Below are 21462 nucleotides of genomic sequence, written 5' to 3'. Positions count from 1 at the left end.
CATTACCTCTAAAAATCATATCGATCGTCGCCATCCTTTTGACAAGCATGATAGGCGTCTCAGCTCCTCTCTTCAGCCGAGATGTTTCTTTTCTCCATCCAGACGGAAACACTTTCACGAGTGTTAAGGCTTTTGCGTCAGGAATCATCTTGGGAACAAGCAGCTCCGGATCTGGGACAGCCGGATGAAACATTGGTCTCCGCCTCCAAAATTTTTGGAGAGATTTTACATAGTTAAGGCCTCCAAATTATGAAATTTTGTTTTATAAAAGTTCTTTACAAAATGTTTCAGACCCCTGAAATCTCAGATCCGTCCATGGGAACAAGTTTCATGCATGTTTTACCTGACTCCTTCCAGATGTTGCCGTCAGAATGTCTAGAGGATGACCCGTGGCAAAAGTTCCCATTCACGGGATTTGTCGCTATGTTGTCGGTGACTAGTCACTCTGCCATAATGGCTACTAGCTTCTACAGTAGCAAGACCGGTAGTGAAATTGTGCCTGCTGCTGGTAACGGTGATCAGGAGAGAGCGAATCCGATAATAGCTCATGGTCATAGCCACCGTCACGGAGTTACTTTAACTACTAAAGATGATAGTGGCTCACAGTTATTGGGGTACCGAGCAAATGGTTAGTACACCACTTAAACTTACCTTTTTAAAATGCTATAAGTTATAAACAATTAAATTAAGCATTTCATTTCCATATCTTTGTGCAAACACATATCGACAGGTTTTGGAGCTTGGAACTATAGTTCACTCTGTGGTCATTGCACTATCTCTAGGTGCAACAAATGACACATGCACCGTTAAAGGTTGAGACCTCTTTTGTTGCAAATCTTTGTTTTCACCAAATGTTTGAAGGCATGGGTCTTGGTGGCTGCATCCTCCAGCACTACAAGAAAACAGCGGTATTCTGACGGACATTCCGACGGAAAATGAAATCGTCGGAATATACCGAGGAATTTCCGAGGAAATTCCGAGGTAACACAAAATTGGGGTTCCTCGGAATTTCCTCGGAATATACGGACGGAATTCCGAGGAAACCTCAGTCCGTCGGAATATTCCGAGGAAATTCCGAGGAACAATGTGTTCCTCGGAAAAAACCGATGAATTCCGAGGAAATATTATAGCCGTTGGAGAGCTGTTGGGGGATTTTACAAAATTCCGAGGAAATTCCGACGAACTAGCCTTTTCCGTCGGAATTCCGTCGGAATTTCCTCGGTATGTCGGCAGGATTTAATCTATATAAACAAGCACTCCTCTTCCTCTTCATTCACTCCATATCTTCATCCTCCCTCTTACTCTATTTACACACGAATTTGATTCATAAAAAATATGTCTTCTTCAAATTATTTCCGTTCTTGGATCGATCGACCTCATTTGGATCCGAACACGAGATTGCTTACGGAAGAATACCAACGAGGTATAACCGAATTCATGGGGTTAGTTCACCGACAACCGGAAGCAAAAACAGGTAAGTTAAGATGTCCTTGCTCTAATTGTAAAAATAGAAAGGTTATTAAAGAGTGGGATGTTTGGACTCATCTATATTTGAGTGGGTTTACACGAAGTTACAAAATTTGGTATCATCATGGGGAAACTGATTATGAACATGGTAGTACTAGCGAACCTCAGCCAGCGGTTAGATTAGAAGAACCAATTAGAACGGATGTAGATTATGGTGTAGGTACTGAGCAGATGGTAAATGATCATTTTAGAGGGGAAGATTTACCCAATGCAGAAGCTAGGAGATTTTATGATATGTTGGATGCTGGAAAGCAACCATTGTACGAAGGTTGCAGAGATGGTCATTCAGCTTTATCATCTGCTACAAGATTGATGGGCATTAAAACAGATTATAATTTGGCTGAAGACTGTGTGGATGCGATTGCTGATTTTGTAAAAGGTATTCTACCCGAGGATAATGTAGCTCCTGGTTCATACTACGAGGTTCAGAAACTCGTAGCTGGTCTTGGTTTATCGTATCAGGTAATAGATGTATGCAGCGACAACTGCATGATTTATTGGAGGGCGGATGAACAGCGGGTTACATGCAAATTTTGTGGAAAGCCTCGTTATAAAGATACGAGTGGAAGAGTTCCAGTGCCATATAAAAGGATGTGGTATTTACCTTTGACGGAAAGGTTGCAGAGGTTGTATCTGTCTGAACGCACAGCGCAACCAATGAGATGGCATGCGGAGCACTCAACAGATGGTGAGATCAGACATCCTTCAGATGCAAAAGCGTGGAAGCATTTCCAATCAAAGTATCCCGACTTTGCGTATGAGAGAAGAAATGTCTACCTTGGATTATGTACTGATGGTTTTAGTCCGTTTGGCAAGAGTGGAAGACAATATTCTCTATGGCCCGTCATTCTTACACCATACAACCTCCCCCCAAACTTGTGCTTGCGACGAGAGTTTTTGTTCCTCTCGATTCTCGTTCCCGGACCAGAGCATCCTAAGAGATCACTTGATGTGTTTCTTCAGCCACTAATATATGAGTTGCAACAACTATGGGCTCAAGGTGCTGAAACATACGATGTTTCGTGTAAAGAAAACTTTCAAATGCGGGCAGTACTAATGTGGACAATAAGTGATTTTCCAGCATATGGTATGTTGTCTGGATGGACAACGCATGGAAGGCTATCATGTCCATATTGTCAAGATAACACTGATGCTTTCCAACTAAAACACGGAAGGAAAACGTGTTGGTTTGACTGTCACAGGAGATTCCTACCACCTGATCATCCATATCGTAGGAGTAGGAATTTGTTTACGAAGAACAAGAGGGTGTTTGACAGTCCACCTCCGGAAATTTGTGGGAAAGATTTGAAGATACAACTAAGAGATTTTGGTGCAGAAAGGACGCCAGAAGTCGGTGGACATGAGCGTTTTCCGGTAGATGCTGTTGGAGAACTACATAACTGGCACAAAAAAAGTATTTTCTGGGATCTGCCATACTGGGAGGATCATCTGCTAAGGCATAATTTAGATGTCATGCATATTGAGAAGAACTTTTTTGACAATCTCATGAACACGATCCTTAATGTTCAAGGTAAAACAAAGGATAATTTGAAGTCAAGACTGGATTTAGTCGATATATGTGCTCGTTCAGAACTTCATGTTGATGAAAATGGTAGGGCTCCTTTTCCCATATACCGACTTGATGCAGCGGGAAAAGATGCGTTATTTGATTGGATTTCAAACGATGTGGAATTTCCAGACGGTTACGCATCAAATTTGCGTAACTGTATCGACAGAAAGGAAGGAAAGTTTACTGGCTTGAAAAGCCACGATTGCCATGTAATGATGCAGCGCCTCCTTCCGTTCGCCTTCAAGGAACTATTACCACGAAATGTTCATGAAGCAATTGCAGGGATAAGTGGTTTCTTCCGCGATTTATGCACGAGATCAGTGACTCTTGAAGGTATTGAAAATTTGAAGACTAACATAGCCGTGATTCAGTGCAACCTTGAGAAGATATTTCCTCCCTCATTTTTTGATGTTATGGAGCATCTTGTTATTCACCTGGCAAGAGAATTGGAACTTGGTGGTCCTGTGCAGTATAGATGGATGTATCTGTATGAGCGGTATATGTTCCATTTGAAGAAGATGGTGAAAAATTTAAGTAGGGTGGAAGGTTCTATAGTCGCACAGATGATCAATGAAGAAACTTCAAACTTTGCCGAGTACTACTTTCCAGCAGAAGTTCAGACCAAAAACAGAAGACCTGCTCGGCATGATGATAGAGGCGAACGGGCAGCATATCATGTTACGGTTCCAGACATTTTCACAGATGTTGGACGACTTAGCGGAAAACCAAAGGACCGTCGACTTACTGAGCAGGAGCGCAGTCATTTGCAAACATATTTGCTCACCAACTGCGAAGACGTTCTTCAATATGAGAGGTAAATAAATGAGCTTACAAATTTTTATTTTAACAAGTTGAAATTTAAATCTTAATTAATTACATTATTGTCATCATATACAGGATTTTCATGGCAGAAAAGCGGTTCGAGTATAGATACGCCACAGAGGACGAACTAGAAGAAATGAAGCAGAGAGAATTTAGTGGATGGATGTTTACTTATGTGAGTGCTTTAAACAAATTAAAATATATTTTATCACATATTTATACTAATTCACATTTATTGATATAATATATATATATGTGCTATTAATAGGTGTCTGCTGGTTTGGCCAGAGGTGAAACATTTGACGATTGGATACGTGAGATGGTCGTTGGACCAAACTTTGTTGTGAAGTCATATCCGAGATTTTGTACTCGAGGATATGCATTCACAACTCAGAAGAGGAGACGTTCGAGTACGACTTATGATGCTGGCGTTTGTTCTGCATCAGGAGATGATGTATACTACGGACACATACATGAGATTTTGGAAATTAAGTATTTGGGCATGGTTGGATTGCGCTGTACTGTTTTCTATTGTGATTGGCACGACAACACCCCAGATCGAGGTGTGAGAACAGATGCATTTGGTGTTACATCAGTAAATTCGAGGCGAAAGCTGCAATATTATGATCCTTTCATTCTTGCTTCTCAGGCCGATCAGGTAATTAAATGTTAATTATTCAGAATGATTCATCATCATGTGTATTAATTTATAATTTTTCTAAATGTTACAGGTTTGTTATATCAAGTACCCCCGGGTAAGAAACAGAGATGATCCATGGGTTACTGTTACAAGACTCAACCCGAGAGGCCGAGTTCAGGGAAGTTCTGAGCTGGAAGACCCACTACAACCAAGCACATCCGGCAACTTAAGTGCAGCAGAAGATTTAGCTGGAGTTGGCCTTGTAGTCGATTTAACCGACTTTGGAGAGGAAGCCGTCGTTCACGTAGAGGATGAACCAGTGATTGGAGAGTTTCACGAAGATCCAGATTCAGATTCATCTGGTGATGATGACTCGGAAACAGACTACCATTGAACTTATTTGTTTTTATTTTTAAAGAAATACCGAGGAAATTCCGAGGAACACTTGATATAACCTCTTTCCTCGAATAATAGTTATTTGGTTTATCTAGCAAGGCAAAGCTGAATACGAATTAAAAACTACTCAGAACACAACCAAATAAAACGAAGAAACCATGTAAAAGAAATACGAACTCATAATTAAGAAACCCAAAAAAAACTCAGTTCAAAATTAACAGAAAATAAGACCATAAAACGTTAGAATAGAAAAGAAAATAAAATAGATGGTGATAGCTCCTACTCCTCGTCTCCTGCTCCAGATGTTCCTGCATCGTTGGGTCTCTTGGACCTCTTTCTTACCCTGTGTGTACCACTCGAACCCGAACCAGAGGTGGATGGAGAGTTGTCCCGATGAACTACATCATCCTTTTGGCAACGACACGGCCTGATACGTGAAATGGCAGCCCAGATCTTGTGTAGCATGTCGTTGTTTGTCTTTATGCTCTGATCTCTCCAATGTTGTTGCTGGCGCGAAGTGGCGTTCGGTGGAAGCTCTTGCAGCTTGTACTGGCTGGAGTCTGATGGGAGTAGCTGATGGGGTTGTGAATCATCTGGAATGGCTTGTGCAGCCTCATCTTCTCCTTCTTCATCAACCACGCCCTTGCCTTTGGTCTGATATTTTGGCGTGAAGAAGGATGGCTTGTCTACTAGTGCGGTAGCAGGGGGTAGGAACTCAACTGCAGCCTCTGAAAGTAGAGAAGTGAGACCGATCTGAGGTAGGTGGCAGTAGAGTGTTTTCTTCGCTCGGTCCTGGAATACGTAGACGTAAGGACCATCCCGATGGATCCTCGAGTGGGGACCAGCTATGAACTCCTTACTTACTAGAGAAATGACATCCAGGTAGTTCCAAGCAATGTTGTTCGATCTGTCCAGTGCTACCTCCTGGTTCTTGCAGTCTACACCCACATGTCTAAGGATCCGAGTAATCACTGCACCAAATCCACATGCATTGCTCTTTTTTTTGGTTACTTTCCCCTTGTATCCTGCTAAGTTTGCGGCCAGCACCGCTCCCATGTTGAAGGCAGTAGCAGGTGGGAATGTAGAGTTTCCAAATGCCGGTAGCAAATGCCTCACACCTTGGTACAGGAGGCACAACTCCCATTGCGTGACTGATGCGGCTGTGGTTGTCCCGTATAGCAATGAGCCAATGAGGCGTGTGGCATATCTCAGTACTGGGCTCCGGATAAGTGACTCCTTTGCCTGAGAAGATCTATAAACCCCTGTGCCAATCGTTTCCCAGAAGTTCAACAGCTCTGAAGTCCAATAAAGACCAGATGTCCTCTCCCCTGCACTCAATCCAAATAGTCCGCAGAGGTCTGTGAAAGTTACCTCATAGTATACTTTCTGCACTACGAATGCCAGAAAACCTTCCTGATGCCTATCATCGGGACGGGTGACGTATGCGGATGCTATGAACTGGCGTACCAACTCCGGATAAGTGGGTTCGTTGAGGTTGCATAGTTGGCCTAGACCCATGTTCTGGAACAGTCCTTCAATGTCTGCTTGGATTCCCAATATTGTCATCGTCTCAGGACATGCTAGTTGTGTAGCCGGAACGGCTACCTTCTTCATGTTGTTGTAGTGGGTGGTATCAGACTTATCCCACTTCTTTGGCCTTTGCTTCTCCAGATGAGACGAACCCTCTTCTTGTGGGTTCTTCTTTGCTGACATTTTTGTGCGCTTCATTCTCTACAAAATAGAATCATTGCTCTCAACATGGTTATAATCAATTAAGAACTCAAAGCAACATGAAAATGAAAAGCGAAATCGAGTTGTGATAAAAAAAAAACCAAATTCAAAAAAATTGTCAATCCGTAAATCATCTCAAATCCTGTTACAAACTCGTTGATCACAGACAATTGTGTTCTATTCCATGTTTAAACATCTGTTTCATGCATATTTGATCAAGGAATCAACACGGAAATAAGAAATACACAAAACCCAAAAAATTGCTCAAGAACACGATTTCAGAATGTGGAGATTCGCGGAGTATACCTGTCTTAGGGTGAAAACGAGTGTAGGAATCAGGTAGAGCTCGAAAAATCAAGGGGAATAGAGCCCAAAATTGTTCAAATCGGATGATTATAGAGAGAGAAAAAGGGGGGGGGCGAATTATAGGGGAAATCGGAGGGGATGAGAGTTCTGAGGTTTAGATCCAAAAAGGTCGGGTTTTGCCTTATAATTCTGTTCGCACACCCATCGATCGATGCGTTTTTCCACATAAACGCATCGATCGATGCGTTTATAAAAAAACATACAAGATTTTCCGAGGATATTCCGAGGAAGGCTTCAGATTTTGTTCCATCGATCGATTGTTCAATCCAATCGATCGATCACATTCTTACGGCTTTCGTCCATCTGGTGATCGATCGATGCGTTTTTCTAAACAAACGCATCGATCGATGCGTTTATAAAAAAACATACAAGATTTTCCGAGGATATTCCGAGGAAGGCTTCAGATTTGTTCCATCGATCGATTGTTCAATCCAATCGATCGATCACATTCTTACGGCTTTCGTCCATCTGGTGATCGATCGATGCGTTTTTCTAAACAAACGCATCGATCGATGCGTTTATAAAAAAACATACAAGATTTTCCGAGGATATTCCGAGGAAGGCTTCAGATTTGTTCCATCGATCGATTGTTCAATCCAATCGATCGATCACATTCTTACGGCTTTCGTCCATCTGGTGATCGATCGATGGGTTTTTCTAAACAAACGCATCGATCGATGCGTTTATAAAAAAACATACAAGATTGAAACCCCAAACACTAGTTCCTCGGAATTTCCTCGGAATATTCCGACGGAATTACGAGGAAGACAAGGGTTTCCTCGGAATAGTCTGAGGAAATTCCGAGGAAATAGGGGTTGTAAACCAAAAAAAACGTTTTGCGGTTTGAATAACACCTACATAACCCTTATTAAGTGTCTTACGTTACTTATGAAGTCTAAAATTTGTTCCTTACCCCTTAATTAACACTTTTCCGATTGTATGAACGAAATCCCACAACATAAGAGAAACACTTATACGTTTTAATGAATGGTATAGGGAATACTTTCAATTAGTTTTGAAATTTGTTATTTCATGGTTTATGCTAATCTATACAAAGAATCCTCAATGGTATACATTACAATTGTATAACAAATGAAAAACCCCAAAAAAATTGATGTTTTGAAACCCCAAACACTTGTTCCTCGGTATTTCCTCGGAATATTCCGAGGAAATTCCGACGGATACTTTACTATCCGTCGGAATTTCCTCGGCATATATTTTCATTTTACCGGGCAAATATTTCGCGAAAATTGAAATTAAATTCCGACGGAATTCCGACGGAAAATGTCCGTCGGACCCTAGGTTTTATAACCACGAGCCACTTCTTCTTCCCCATTTCTCTCTTCTTCCTCTGCGCGATTCCTCTCTTTTTTTCCGGCGATTTCCCCCTGAAATCCGACGATATCTCCGGCGATCTCCCCCTTTTCTTACACAAATCATGTAAGGACCCTATCCCACTCTCTTAGATTCTATTTGTTAGGTTTTTGTGGAGTTTTGATAGATTTTTGTTAAGGTGATTGGTTAGGATTGTGATTTTTGGTTGTATAATAGGTTTAGAATTGTGATTTAGTTGAATAATTTGTTTTGTTGAATTGATTTATAATTTTTTTATTATTTTTTTATTTTTTTGTATTTAGAAAATCGATTTTAGTATATAAAATCGATTTTTGTATTTTACAAAACGATTTTTCTATATAAATTCGATTTTTTGGATTTTACAAAAAAATTTTTGTATATAAATTCGATTTTTTGGATTTTACAAAACATTTTTTAATATCTATACAACTTTTTTTTTGATTAAAAACTATTATTTGGGATTTAAAAATATTTTTAATATATATATATATATTAAAAATATTTTTTGTAATTATTGAACTATTTTTTATTTATTAAAACTATTTTTTTTATTAGAACTATTTTTATATATTTATTAAATATTTTTAATATCTATAAATATTTTTTTGTGATTAAATTATTTGAGACTTTTAAAAAAAAATAATAATTATATATTTCTGTATTTATTAAATATATTTTTTTTAATTTACAGGTCTCATGATGATCAGATCCGGCCTCGACAGCGTCGTGGTCGTGGTGGTACGGGGAGCCAGTCTCGGGATTCCACCCATTTTCAGGATTCCCCTTCGCCCCACAGCTCCTACCATACATCTCCCTCTGCTGCACCCGCTCCTGCTCCTCTCGCTCCCGCTGCTGCACCCGCTCCTCCTCCTCCGGGTCCTCCAGGAGTGATGAGTGTTGCGGATTTGGTTCAACAGCCCGGTCGTGACCATCTTCCGTATCTCACTCCGTATCCACATGGACATGGTCAAACATGGTAATTAAACATTTTTTTTTCTTTAAATTTTGATTCATTATTAACCGTTTGTTCTTTTTATTAGGTTCAACCGATCCGGGAACGGGATCAGCGCATGGATCAACCGTATGATGTACTCGGCCCTCGACAAGGGACATCCGACTTTCACTCACTTCCCTACCGAAAAGCAGGTTCTGTGGTTTCGTCAGTTTGCGGTAAGTATTCTAATTTTTTACTTATATTTTTAATCTTTAATATTAATTTTTTACTAATTGTGTTTTTTTTTCAGCAAGAGTTCAACTGGAATTCCGATGAGACGCTCTTTATCTATCACCACTTCGTCCATAAAGTTATGGACAACTATGGGAAGCAGATCCACGAGTGGAAGAAAAAGTGGGAAATCAATAAGGTTCGATTTAATTTATTAAACAATTTTTTAATTTATTAAACTATTTTTAAATTTAATAAACTATTTTTTTTTATATTAAAAGGTACCAAAGTCGATGAACGACACGGTCTGGAAGGAGTTGTGTGCGCATTGGGATAAGGAAGAGACGAAAGAAACTTCTTCCACCAACTCCACCAACCGCAGGAGCGACCGTAAAGGGAAGGGCATCTACAAGCATAACTTGGGTGCTCAATCTATTGCCACTCTGGGAGATCGCATGGTAAGTTCAAATGTTTTTTCTTCAATTATTTGAGTTTCAGAATTTTAATTTATTGTGCATTTCTTCTAATTTCTAATGTTTCTTTAATTTATGTTTTTTTCAAGGCGGAAGAAAATGATGGCGAGCCGGTTGATGATCTCGCCCTAATGAGGAGGGCGTATACCAACAAGAAGACCGGCCAGATTGATGACGGTCTTGTGAGGGACGTGGTCGACCTGGTCCAAACTCAGGTGGTAGACGAAGTGTCTCAGCTTCAAACCGAGGATGACGCTTCGACGGCTTCGACCAACTTGTCTCGGTGTCGAATCAACGAAATCGTTGAATCCGTAAGTTCTTTTTTTTTTAAAGTTCAATTCATTTATTTTTTGGTTTAAATTTGTAAATTTGGCTATTTTCTATTCAGTCGGTTCCAAAGAAAAAGGGACGTTTGGTCGGTTTGGGTCGTCGCACCCGGTCGGTTCCTCCTTCTTCTGCACCACCGCCCTTTGTTGATCCAGAAGTACTTACGGCTCAGTTGAAGGACAAAGATGATCGTATATCTTTGTTGGAGACCCAGATGGCGGCTCAACAGGCGGGCTATGAGGCACAGAGGAGGCTGAACCAGCAAATGATGGAGATGATGCAGAGGATGTACCCGAACGAGGTGTTCCCGGACGTGCCAGACCCGTAGATTATTTTTTTTTTTCCAAAAACTCGGAATGTTTTATTTTTATTTGTGAAACTTTGAATATTAATTAATATGATTTTAATTTTAATTTTAATTTCATATTTTCGAATTTAAATTTCAGAAATTTTATTTTTTTAAAAAAATTAATATTTTTTACATTCCGAGGAAATTAATTATATTTTTCACGCGATCGATCGATGCGTTTTTGGACATAAATCCATCGATCGATCTGTTTACAAAAAAAACGTTTGAAATATACCGAGGGACATGTTCCTCAGAATATACCGAGGAACGGTTCCCTCGGAATATTCCGAGGAACGTGTTCCTCGGAATATTCCGAGGAAGATGTCCCTCGGTATAATCCGAGGGAACAGTTCCGTCGGTATATTCCTATCGATCGATGTATATATGTCTAAAACGCATCGATCGATGAACGTCCGAGGAAATATCCCGACGAAGTTCTCCCTCGGTATATTCCGAGGACATTTCCGACAAAATAATGGTCTTCGGAATTTCCTCGGAAATTTGTTTCCTCGGAATTCCGTCGGAAAATTCCGAGAGATTTCCGACGAAAGAAGAAATTCCGAGGAATTATTTCCGACGACTTGTTTCGTCGGTATGTCGTCGGAATAACGGTATTCCGACGAAATTCCGACGATTTTTTTCCTCAGAATCTTTGCTGTTTTCTTGTAGTGCAGGTAATCTGGAAGCTACATATTTATTGAGTTTTGATACAATACATATTTATACAAGTACAAATGGAATTGAGATAATGGTTTAATTACTCATGTAAATCCATTCTGTCTTTTAGATATAGCACATGTTTATACTGACAAAATATTGTATATTGTGACTAGGCGGAATATACAACTGTGGAAAAGTTGGTGATCGCCTTTTTCGCGGTTAAAGCATATTTTTATTGCTGACTCTTAAGTATCTTAAGATAATTATAATTAAAAAAAAAAAAGGAAGAAAACACAAGAGATAGCCAAGCAACGTCTCATACTGCACGTGTCCCAAATCAGTTGACTAGAGGAGAGATGTGTGGTTGCTTGTGTCTCCTTTCTTCTTTTCTTTCTCTCTCTCTTTCTTTCCTCTTTTCTTTTATGTTTTTTTTAAACTAAGAACCGACTTTAGGGATTATCCCAATAAACATACTCTTACAACACCATTTGGAATCGTTTTAGGGATTGCATTGTCAAGTATTTATAGAGATAACAGCCCGGCTGCATTGATCACTGTCGGGCTGTTCAACGCCTGCTCTCTACACGGCCCTCGTCAACCTTCTAGCAGCCGAGTTCATGGGACCAAAGCTCCAAGGTAGCATCAAGCTTCAGATTAAGTGTTTCTTTGCCGCTCTGCTTGGCTGCGGTGGAATGTCAATCCCCGCCATAAGAGCGTAAACAATGTTGGTGTTAATATTCTAAAAGAGTTTGGTTAATTAAGTTGGGTTTTATGAGAATGTTGTTTTATCTCATTGGGTCTTGCTGGACTCGACCGTGTGAAGTACTGTTTTCTTCCTTTGTTGTTTGTTTGTCATATTAATTACGTCATGCTGTGCGATGAATATATTGTGTAATGGAGTTAAAAAAATTGTGTAACGGGATTTATTGAAATGAAACTTCATGATTTTTAGTTTTACACAGTAAAACAAGCTTGAATGATTATCCCCTGCACATTAGAAATGATTTGCCACATAATAACTTTCAGAAAAAAAATTCTGACGTGATTATTAAAATTGATGACAATGACATAAAAAATTATATTTAATATTAATGTATGTATTTGATAAAAAAAATTAAAAATATGGTAATAAATCATACATCACCGTTAAAAGAAATATATTCAAATATGACACTATAAATTTTGAAATATTTTTTAATAATATTTTTTATAATTATACAATTTTTATTACGTAAATTTTATATAATTTTTTAAGAAAATTATTAATTTTTAATCGTAAAATTATTAGTTTCTTTTATATTTACATATTTTTAAATAATGTCTAGTTTTTTATTTTTTGATAATTATATAATTTTATATCAATGTTATTAATCTTATATAAGTTGATTTTATATATTTAACCAAAAGAAATAGATGTAAAAATGTATAAGATTATAATTTTAAATATATGCCTATATTATTAAATATAATTTTAAATAAAAATTTATTTTTATCTTAATTTTATGTTTAACTAAATAAAATTTATATTAAAATATTAGTAAGAAAATAATAAAATATACAATATTAATAAAAATTTATTTTTAAATTCAGAAAATTATACTACACGGGTGCAGGAGAACACCCAGTTACCTATGGAAACATAAACATTAAAACTGATTAAAAAAAGTGTATGGATTACGAAATTATAACGTCTCTCGGAGGCAAACATAAAAAAATGTGAATTTAAATGGCGTTTTGATATGCAGTTAAATGTAGTACATATATATTTGAATTCACTTATTTTATTATCTGATCCAGTCGTATCAATAATGATGAGGGCTTTTGTCTATATGCATTGCACAAGATACGACTCCAATTTTAAAAGTTTACACGACAAATAATAATGATTTCGAATTGTAAATGTCGTTGAAGGTATCAAATTCAGACTACTGCTTTTTATAGTTGGGGATAGCGAGATTTGATTCGTGTTAGAAAATGAATATATTTACGTTTTTGTATGTTAAACATCACTGGACAATTTCATTATTGGTGATTGGGACATATATACATTACATTTTAGAAAGTAGCAATTTAGAGGATTAACATCATAAGTTTCTCATTATAAAAACAATGTTCAAATTGGTATCATACTATCATCAGTGTGCATAACTCGATTTATATTAAAAATAGAAGCCGGAGAAGGCAGAGATTATATCATATGGGTTCCTCGACATTTTAATCAAGCAGCTGGTCGATTAGCAAAAGTATTTTCAGTTTATCCATCTTTTATATAGTTTTATGTTCCTTTTTCTTGTATCAGTTTTACATGAGGTACAGTCTTGATTTAATGGAAGTTGGATGATGTTAAACATAAAACAAAAGAAATAAAAAACGTTTTAGTTTTGAAAGATTCAGGCAATTTATAAGAAACGTTACATACACTTGTTATGTTATAGATTTTAATGTCAAATTTATGAAATTTTAAAACAAGTATTTTAATACTTTTAAGTATTAAAATATATTATCAAAAAATGGAAAATAATCTCTAACCAAAAATGATGCTCGTATTCTTATTTAGAATTTATCAATGAAATATATGAAAAATACAAGTAAAAAAATACTGAAAAATCAATATTATTAGTGTGTTTCTGTATAAGTACCATTATACATTTTTTTTTTTTTGTGAATACAAGGGAGGAAAACCTCCCAAGTTTAATTTATTTCAAAAAAAAAAAAAAAAATGTACTACTCGACCACATGCCTCAACTTAGGCGGGTCTGAACCATCTTCAATCAACAAGAGACTAACTTCTACTTGGAACAACATCAAAAATATGAAATCCTAACACTAGAGAAAAAGCATAAGTAGCCAAGCCATCTGCAAGACCATTAACTTCTCTGTAGACGTGTTTAAAGCGGACTATCCAGTCCCTAGAGATAAAGCCATAGCACAATCGTACTAGGAAGGACAAAGGATGCGTCTCCGCAATCCCTGTCTGAAAGAAGCCAACCACCACAGCAGAGTCCACTTCTACCTCCACACACCTCACTCTTTTTTGCCAAGCAATCAACAGACCATAGTAGACACCCCAAAGCTCAGCCAAAGGTGCAGAGCAACGCCCGATATTCAGACCAAAACCACAGAGCCAACTACCATTCTCATCTCTCAACACACCGCCAGCCGTAGCAAGCCCTAGATTCCCACGCAAAACCCCATCCGTATTCACCATAAACCATCCTGTTGGCGGTTTCTCCCACTTAATCCACCTCTCTACTCTCGTTATCCTCACCGCTTCTTTCTTCGCACTGCACATGTTGATTTCCTTGGCCTGTTCTTTAACAAACTGCACTCGGTCCCTACACAGTCGCTTCACCCCAAAGACGTTCCCACACCGCCACTTCCAAGCCCACCAAATTGCTACTGCAAAAAGAACTACCCAAGGACCCGTCTCAGTTTTAACCTCCGAGCTCGAAAGGTTATCATAAGTCCATTCAAACAGAGACTGCTGAAAGAAACTTTGCCTCTTAACCCTCGGTATAATACGGTCCCATATACCTTGCATAGCTGGACAATCCCTATGAACATGAATTATCGACTCCACACCCCCTCTACACACTTGGCAGACATTAGAAACCCCAATATGCCTTTGAAATCTCTCCTCATTTGTCATGATAGCTTGCTGAGAAACCAGCCACAAGAAAACGCGTATCCTCTCCGGTACTTTCAGCCTCCATATACAGTTATAAAACTGTTCCATATCCTGTGTAAGGACATTTTCTCTTGTTAACAGTGCGTAAGCTGATGCAACTGAGAAACTACCATCCCGAGTCTCTCCCCAGACCAACTTATCCTTAGCTCCTGTTACTGTGTCGAGAACCACTGATCTAAGTTCCAGCCTCTTATCCTCATCAACATACTGCCCAATAACATCAAAATTCCATCCCCTATCCGCCTGCCACAACTCATTAGCCTTGATATTCATGAGCGCGTCTGGAAGATGTCCATGCACAGAATCTACCAGAGCTTCATTACCCAACCACTTATCCGTCCAAAAACGAATGCTTGCACCATCACCAACAACCCAAGCATAACCCTTTACGATCACCTCTAAGATTCCGAGCCCCACACTCCGCATAGTCGAAGACCATGAGCCAGTAGAAGCAAGCCAAGATAAATCTTGTAGATCACCGACGTTATACTTACAACGCAGAACTTGGGCCCAAAGGCTAGTTCTATCATTCAACAGTCTCCAACTTACCTTTGCTAGTAACGCCATATTCATCTCCTTAGCATACCTGATCCCCAAACCACCGTCCTGTTTTGGTTTACATATTCGATCTCAGGCGACCAAATGCTGCTTTCGTTGTTCACTCGTGCTTCCCCATATAAAATCCCTTGATAACTTATCCAAAGCATTAAGTGTAGATACAGGTAGCTGAATATTGCTCATACTGTGAACTGGGGTAGAGGACAACACAACTTTAGTTAAAGTAATCCTACCAGCCCGGCTCAACATCTTCCCTTTCCACCCTGCTAACCGCGAGGAGACTCTCCCAATAACTTCACTAAATGTATCTTTATTGATCCGTTTATGAAGGATCGGCATTCCCAAGTACTTCCCAAGATCAAGTGTGGATTGAATACCGCTCTCAGATGTGATACTATTACTCAAATCCAGAACCACATTCTTGGAGAAAAAGATCTTGGACTTCTCTAAGCTCACCTTCTGGCCTGAGGCATTGCAGAACCTCTCAAGGACTCTGCGAATCACTCTGATCTGCGCTACAGATGCCTCCGCAAACAATATCAAGTCATCAGCAAAGCAAATATGAGAGAGTTTAGGACCTCCACGAGAGAGCTGAATCGGTTTCCATATCTTCGCTCCCACCGCATCTTTAATAAGGTGGCATAGTCGCTCCATACACAGCACAAACAAATATGGGGATAAGGGATCTCCTTGTCTTAGGCCCCTCGCTGGTTTAAAAGGCTCTGTCTTCTCGCCATTCCAGAGCAAGCGCATAGATGGTCCTGCAACACACTGGATGATCCAGCTTACCCATCTGTCTGACAAACCCACAGCATGCAAAGTATCTTCCAGATAGTCCCACCTAATCCGATCATAGGCCTTTTCAAGATCTAACTTTAACATCATCCATCCTTTTTTACCCTGCTTATGCCTCATTGAGTGAATCGCTTCTTGCACAACCACTATATTATCATTGATCAGCCGCCCTGGAATAAAACTCGACTGAGCCGGTCCAATCAATTTCACCATCACTTGCTTCAGTCTTCTTACCATGGCTTTTGTAATTATCTTGAAGAGAACATTACAAAGGCTAATTGGTCGGAATTGAGTAATCTTCTCTGGACTTGCTACCTTGGGAATGAGTACGATCAGAGCATCGTTAGTCTCCTGCGGTAACTGGCCCGACTCGAGGAATTCCAAAGCAAATTGTATCACTGATTCACCCACTACCTCCCAACTTCTTTGATAGAAAATGGGTTGATATCCATCCGGTCCCAGAGCTTTAAAGCTTCTCATACTTCTCACTGCCAGCTCTATATCCATCCCAGAGAACGGTCTACTCAATTCCACCTTATCATCTCGAGAGAGACTCGGGAAACCTTCCTGCGGAAACTTCTCAACAACAAGATCAACATTTTCCAAAGAGTCAAGGCGAGTGAAATACTGAACCGCCATACTCTCTAACTCCTCTGTATCAGAAACCCACTTATCTTCATCATTCCTCAGAGTTTCAATACGATTCCTTCGCCGTCGAATCACTGTGGATGTGTGAAAGAACTTGGTGTTTCTATCCCCAAAATTTACCCATTTTTCTCTTGATTTCTGAAACCACACCATTTCCTCCTGTTCGAGAATAACATCAAACTCCTTTAATAACTCATCCTCCCTGCTTAACAATTCATCCGTCTGGTTCCTATCAATTTCCTCCTGCACTTCTTTGATCTCTTTCATAGCTTTCTCCTTCCGAACTTGAATTTCTCCAAATACCTCCTTGTTCCATTTACGCAAGACAACTTGAAGATTCTTCAGAGCAGCCTTCGTGTCTATGTTCCTATTCCATGAATTCTCCAACAAATCTTTAAAACTCGGATGCTGCAACCAGGCAGCCTCGAACCGGAAAGGCCGTCTACTCGCATCCATTCTCACCGGTGGTTCAAGTCGGAGGAACAGTGGTGCATGGTCTGAAGCGAGAAATGGTAGGTGAGAAACTAACGCACTTTGCCACTTCAAACGGGTTTGAGCACAACACAACACCCTATCCAAATGCTTAGCTACAAAGGAACTCCCCTCTTTCCCTCGTTTCCACGTAAATTGATTTCCAGTGAAACCCATATCAATAAGAGATAAGTCATTAATCCACTCCCCAAAAACCAAAGAATCATCTGAGAGCTGCCCATTACCTCCTGTTCTTTCATCCAATCGAATAATTGTATTAAAATCTCCTCCAATCACTAACGGTCCATCTATTCGAAATAACCGGGGAAGCCTGCTATTCGAGATTCTCCCTCACCTCCAGCTCCATCTCGGAGTGCCCCAGCTTCTCAGTGCACTCTGTATGCTCAACAGCCACCGTCGGAACCAGAGGAGTCTCCATGCCCTTCGCCTGCTCATGTTGACTCTCCTTTCCCGATACTAGGTTCTCATTGGCAAAGCACCCTCCTGAACGGCCCACATCTCCAGGTTCCACCCTCATCCTCTTCCCCGTCGACGAAAGTTCTGAATCCTGATGTGTTGGGCCGTAAACCAGACCCCTAACAGGCTTCATTTTCGCTTGAGTCTGGACTCGATTGTTAGTCTTTGTCGGCCCATTCTTCCTCCACTTTCCGTTTCTTTGATTTCCAGCAATGGGCTTTAATGGACCTGCCTCAAACACAACAAGCCCTGTTTGCGAAGCACGCTCCACATTCACATCTCGATTTTCTTTATTCCCATCTCTACTCTGTGTATCTTCACGAGGATTGACCGAATCTAAATCCTCCCTTAACCGTTCAAAACTGTTGGAAACAGTAATATTCTCCATATTTTTCTCCAGCCGAGAATCACGGCCACCAAGATTCACATTTCCTCTTTGGCCCCTAGCAGCAACTGCCACATCCATCGACCTCACCGGCTTCCAACCCGATCGCTTCACCTGAGTATAACCATCTTCCACTTGACTTGGATGCATCTCAGCCACATTACTCTGAGCTCGAGGGGCACTCATCGGCTCTCTTGCTCGAGCCGACGACGGACACGTATGAATCATATGCCCATAAAGACCACAGCCCGAACAAATATTGGATAATCCCTCATATGAGACATAGAATCTTGCACCATTAACCATAATCGAACCCTTCAATGGTTTCTTAAGGTTAACCTCCCCACAGACCCGTGCAAACCTTGCTCTCTCCAGGTTTGACGTGGTTGCATCTACCCTGATTGGCTTCCCCACTCCTTTAGCAATACCAAAAAGAATTGCTTTGTGATAAAAGTTAACCGGTAGATCAGAGATACGCACCCAAACTGGCGTTGTAGTTATATCATCCTTAACTGGATCAAACTCTGGGTTCCAAGCCTGAACCATAAGATAGCTCCCAAACGCTCTCCACGGTCCTCCTGTTAAAGCATTCATGTAATCTTCCTCCTCTCCAAAACGAATCATGAAGTACTGACGGGGTAGGTCCATAACGACCATCGCTCCCTTAGGTTTCCATAATTCTTTTAGTCGCCGATGCAAAGGCATAAGCGGCACATTCCGTCCAAGGACTTTGACGATCATGCACTGCTTCCATAAGTCATTCATAGCCTCCAGCACATCCGTTCCTATGGTAATCACTGGTTCCCCATCCACCCCATCAGGGAATTCGAGAGTAACCCTCTCTGCCACAAACTTCTCATCTAAAACATCCTCCGGCCTGCGCATCCCACCACCACTACTCCCTACCAACTTCCTTGCCCATGAGTCAGGGATATCCGGGGGATCACCCAGAGGCCTCCCCTGCCCTCCGGAATCATCCATCATCACATCCTGACTCGTCACCCCTAAAACCCTAGTTTCGCTTAACATCGCCTTGCGAAAAAAAAAAACTAGGTACCATTATACATACACTAACTAGGAAAATCCTTAATGACATTTTGAGTGAAAAATAAATCCCAAAGCTTAAATGTAAACAATCCGTAACCAGAAGTGAATCAAACAAAGATATTTCAGGAATAATATTCAATTAAGTTCGATTTAAATTACTCAATAACTTCCTGAAATTAAAAGCAATATATGTTTTTTTCCTATTTTTGTTATATGTAAATGCAATTGATTGGCCAGAGAATAAGTAAAGGGCTAAGGACCACCGGTCCACCAAGCATGTTTTGGAAAAACTTCAAAATTTCGTTTCCCAATTCAATTATTGTGTCGTCTTTTGCAACTTTCATCTTTGGCTTCCATTGAAGTTTCCAGGAAAATAAGCATAGATATTTTCTAATATCAATAATAATGACGATAATAATGTCAACAAATACCCCTATAGCACACGATGGGACGTGCTTTCAAGTTCAAAACCAAACCGATAAAGACGATTAATTTCAGCATCGAATTCTGTTTAGAATAAACCAAACCAGTAAGACTGTATCATGATTTTAACCAAAAATTCGAAAACAAATTAAGAAATCATTTTTTTCTGCCTAATGTACAAACTAGATTTTGATCTGCGCAATTGTATTGGGTGATTTTTCATATTGAATTTACGAAGTTGTAAACTATGTTGGATGCGTATTTCGGTTTTGCACGTTGAAACAATCAAATTGATATATTAGATAAGTAACTTGTAATTTGATAATTTTATACAAAGCAGAATTTTTTTTAATGTTTTTGTTTGAAAAATATATTTACTTTGCTTTTAATATATGACGTTTTAGAGATTTTTTTACTCCAAATTAGATGACATTTTCAAATTTTAAGGCAAGTTTATTCATTTTTCTTTTTATATAACTTTTATATTCTCCAGTTAGCATTTTTATTTGTTGAATTATGATTAGGTGAATAGTTAATGATGTTTTTGGTTACATAAAATAGAAAATTAATTTTTTTCTTTAATTTCTCTGAACAAATCAAATTCAAAGTAAAAAAAAATGAAAATATTGTCATTTAGTTGATTATATATATTTGTAAATACATTTGTTTCACAGACAAAATATGCTATATTTTCTCTATTATATAAATTAAATTCATTTTATATTTAAAATTATTTTTCAATTTAGATTTAACGTTTGAACAGTATTCTAGAGAATGGTATTAAATATATATTATTAAATATATTTAAATTTAGTTATATAATTATAAATGAATTATATTAATATGATAAAAATTGTTCAAAAATTAAAGAACAATCACTTGTTGTGATACCTTTTTGACATCATCAAAATAATAACATTAATCATATGTTATGGTTGCATAACATAATACTAAAAATAATATACACAATCATACGTATCTATAATCATATGTTATGACTGCATAACATATGAATTTGTTTTTGTTAATGACCTGACCTACAAAATAGTTAATGACTTACAAAATAATTATATATGTTATTAATAATTATTAGATTAATAGGTTAAAATATGTTTTATAAATCAGTTGGTATAATTAATTATATTTTATTGATTGGTCTTGAATACATATTTTTGAATTTAGCATATTGTTTATTTTATTAAGATATTAATAAGATATATTTGTGATTATATTTAAATGTGATGATTTCTTAAGAGATTGCCCAAAATAAAATCTCACACATGAAAGAAGTCATGACTTTTATTTTAATAAATAATATTTTTAAATTTAGCATGTATTAACAGTAAACAAATTTGAGATTCTCTTTAAAATAGTATATTGTTGATGTTATTAAGATATTAATAAGATATATTTGTGGTTATATTTAAATGTGATGATTTTAAAAAATTATCAAAAATGAAATATTACACATGAAAAAAGTTATGACTTATGTTTTAATAGATAACTAGTCTTTGACCAGCGCGTCCGTGCGGATGTAATTTTTTGTATAAACTATATAAAACATACATTTAATACTATAGATATATAA

At 38.5% G+C, this 21462-nt stretch overlaps 2 protein-coding genes across 2 annotated transcripts; one reads left to right on the top strand and one right to left on the bottom strand.

Moving 5' to 3' along the window:
* Positions 1 to 282: 282 nt before the first annotated feature.
* On the top strand, positions 283 to 795 carry LOC106417918 (fe(2+) transport protein 2-like). The gene is made up of 2 exons (XM_048767754.1): positions 283 to 628; positions 731 to 795. The coding sequence occupies exons 1-2, from the start codon at positions 283 to 285 to the stop codon at positions 793 to 795; spliced, it is 411 nt and encodes a 136-aa protein (XP_048623711.1).
* A 17081-nt stretch (positions 796 to 17876) lies between these two features.
* LOC106416934 lies at positions 17877 to 19433 on the bottom strand. Its single transcript, XM_013857809.2, has one exon. The coding sequence runs from the start codon at positions 19431 to 19433 to the stop codon at positions 17877 to 17879; it is 1557 nt and encodes a 518-aa protein (XP_013713263.2).
* Positions 19434 to 21462: the final 2029 nt, after the last annotated feature.

This window comes from Brassica napus, chromosome C9 (assembly GCF_020379485.1).
Source record: "Brassica napus cultivar Da-Ae chromosome C9, Da-Ae, whole genome shotgun sequence".
NCBI lineage: Eukaryota > Viridiplantae > Streptophyta > Magnoliopsida > Brassicales > Brassicaceae > Brassica > Brassica napus.
The sequence above is the reverse complement of the archived record's forward strand: the minus strand, read 5'-3'. Positions and strand labels throughout refer to the sequence as shown.

What these genes read in the sequence shown, in the direction of transcription:
- LOC106417918 (XM_048767754.1), top strand. Translation starts at nt 283, where the DNA reads ATGTTTCAGACCCCTGAAATCTCAGATCCGTCCATGGGAACAAGTTTC. An exon ending in ATTGGGGTACCGAGCAAATG is followed by an intron (nt 629 to 730) that starts GTTAGTACACCA and finishes ACATATCGACAG; the next exon opens with GTTTTGGAGCTTGGAACTAT.
- LOC106416934 (XM_013857809.2), bottom strand. Translation starts at nt 19,433, where the DNA reads ATGTTAAGCGAAACTAGGGTTTTAGGGGTGACGAGTCAGGATGTGATG.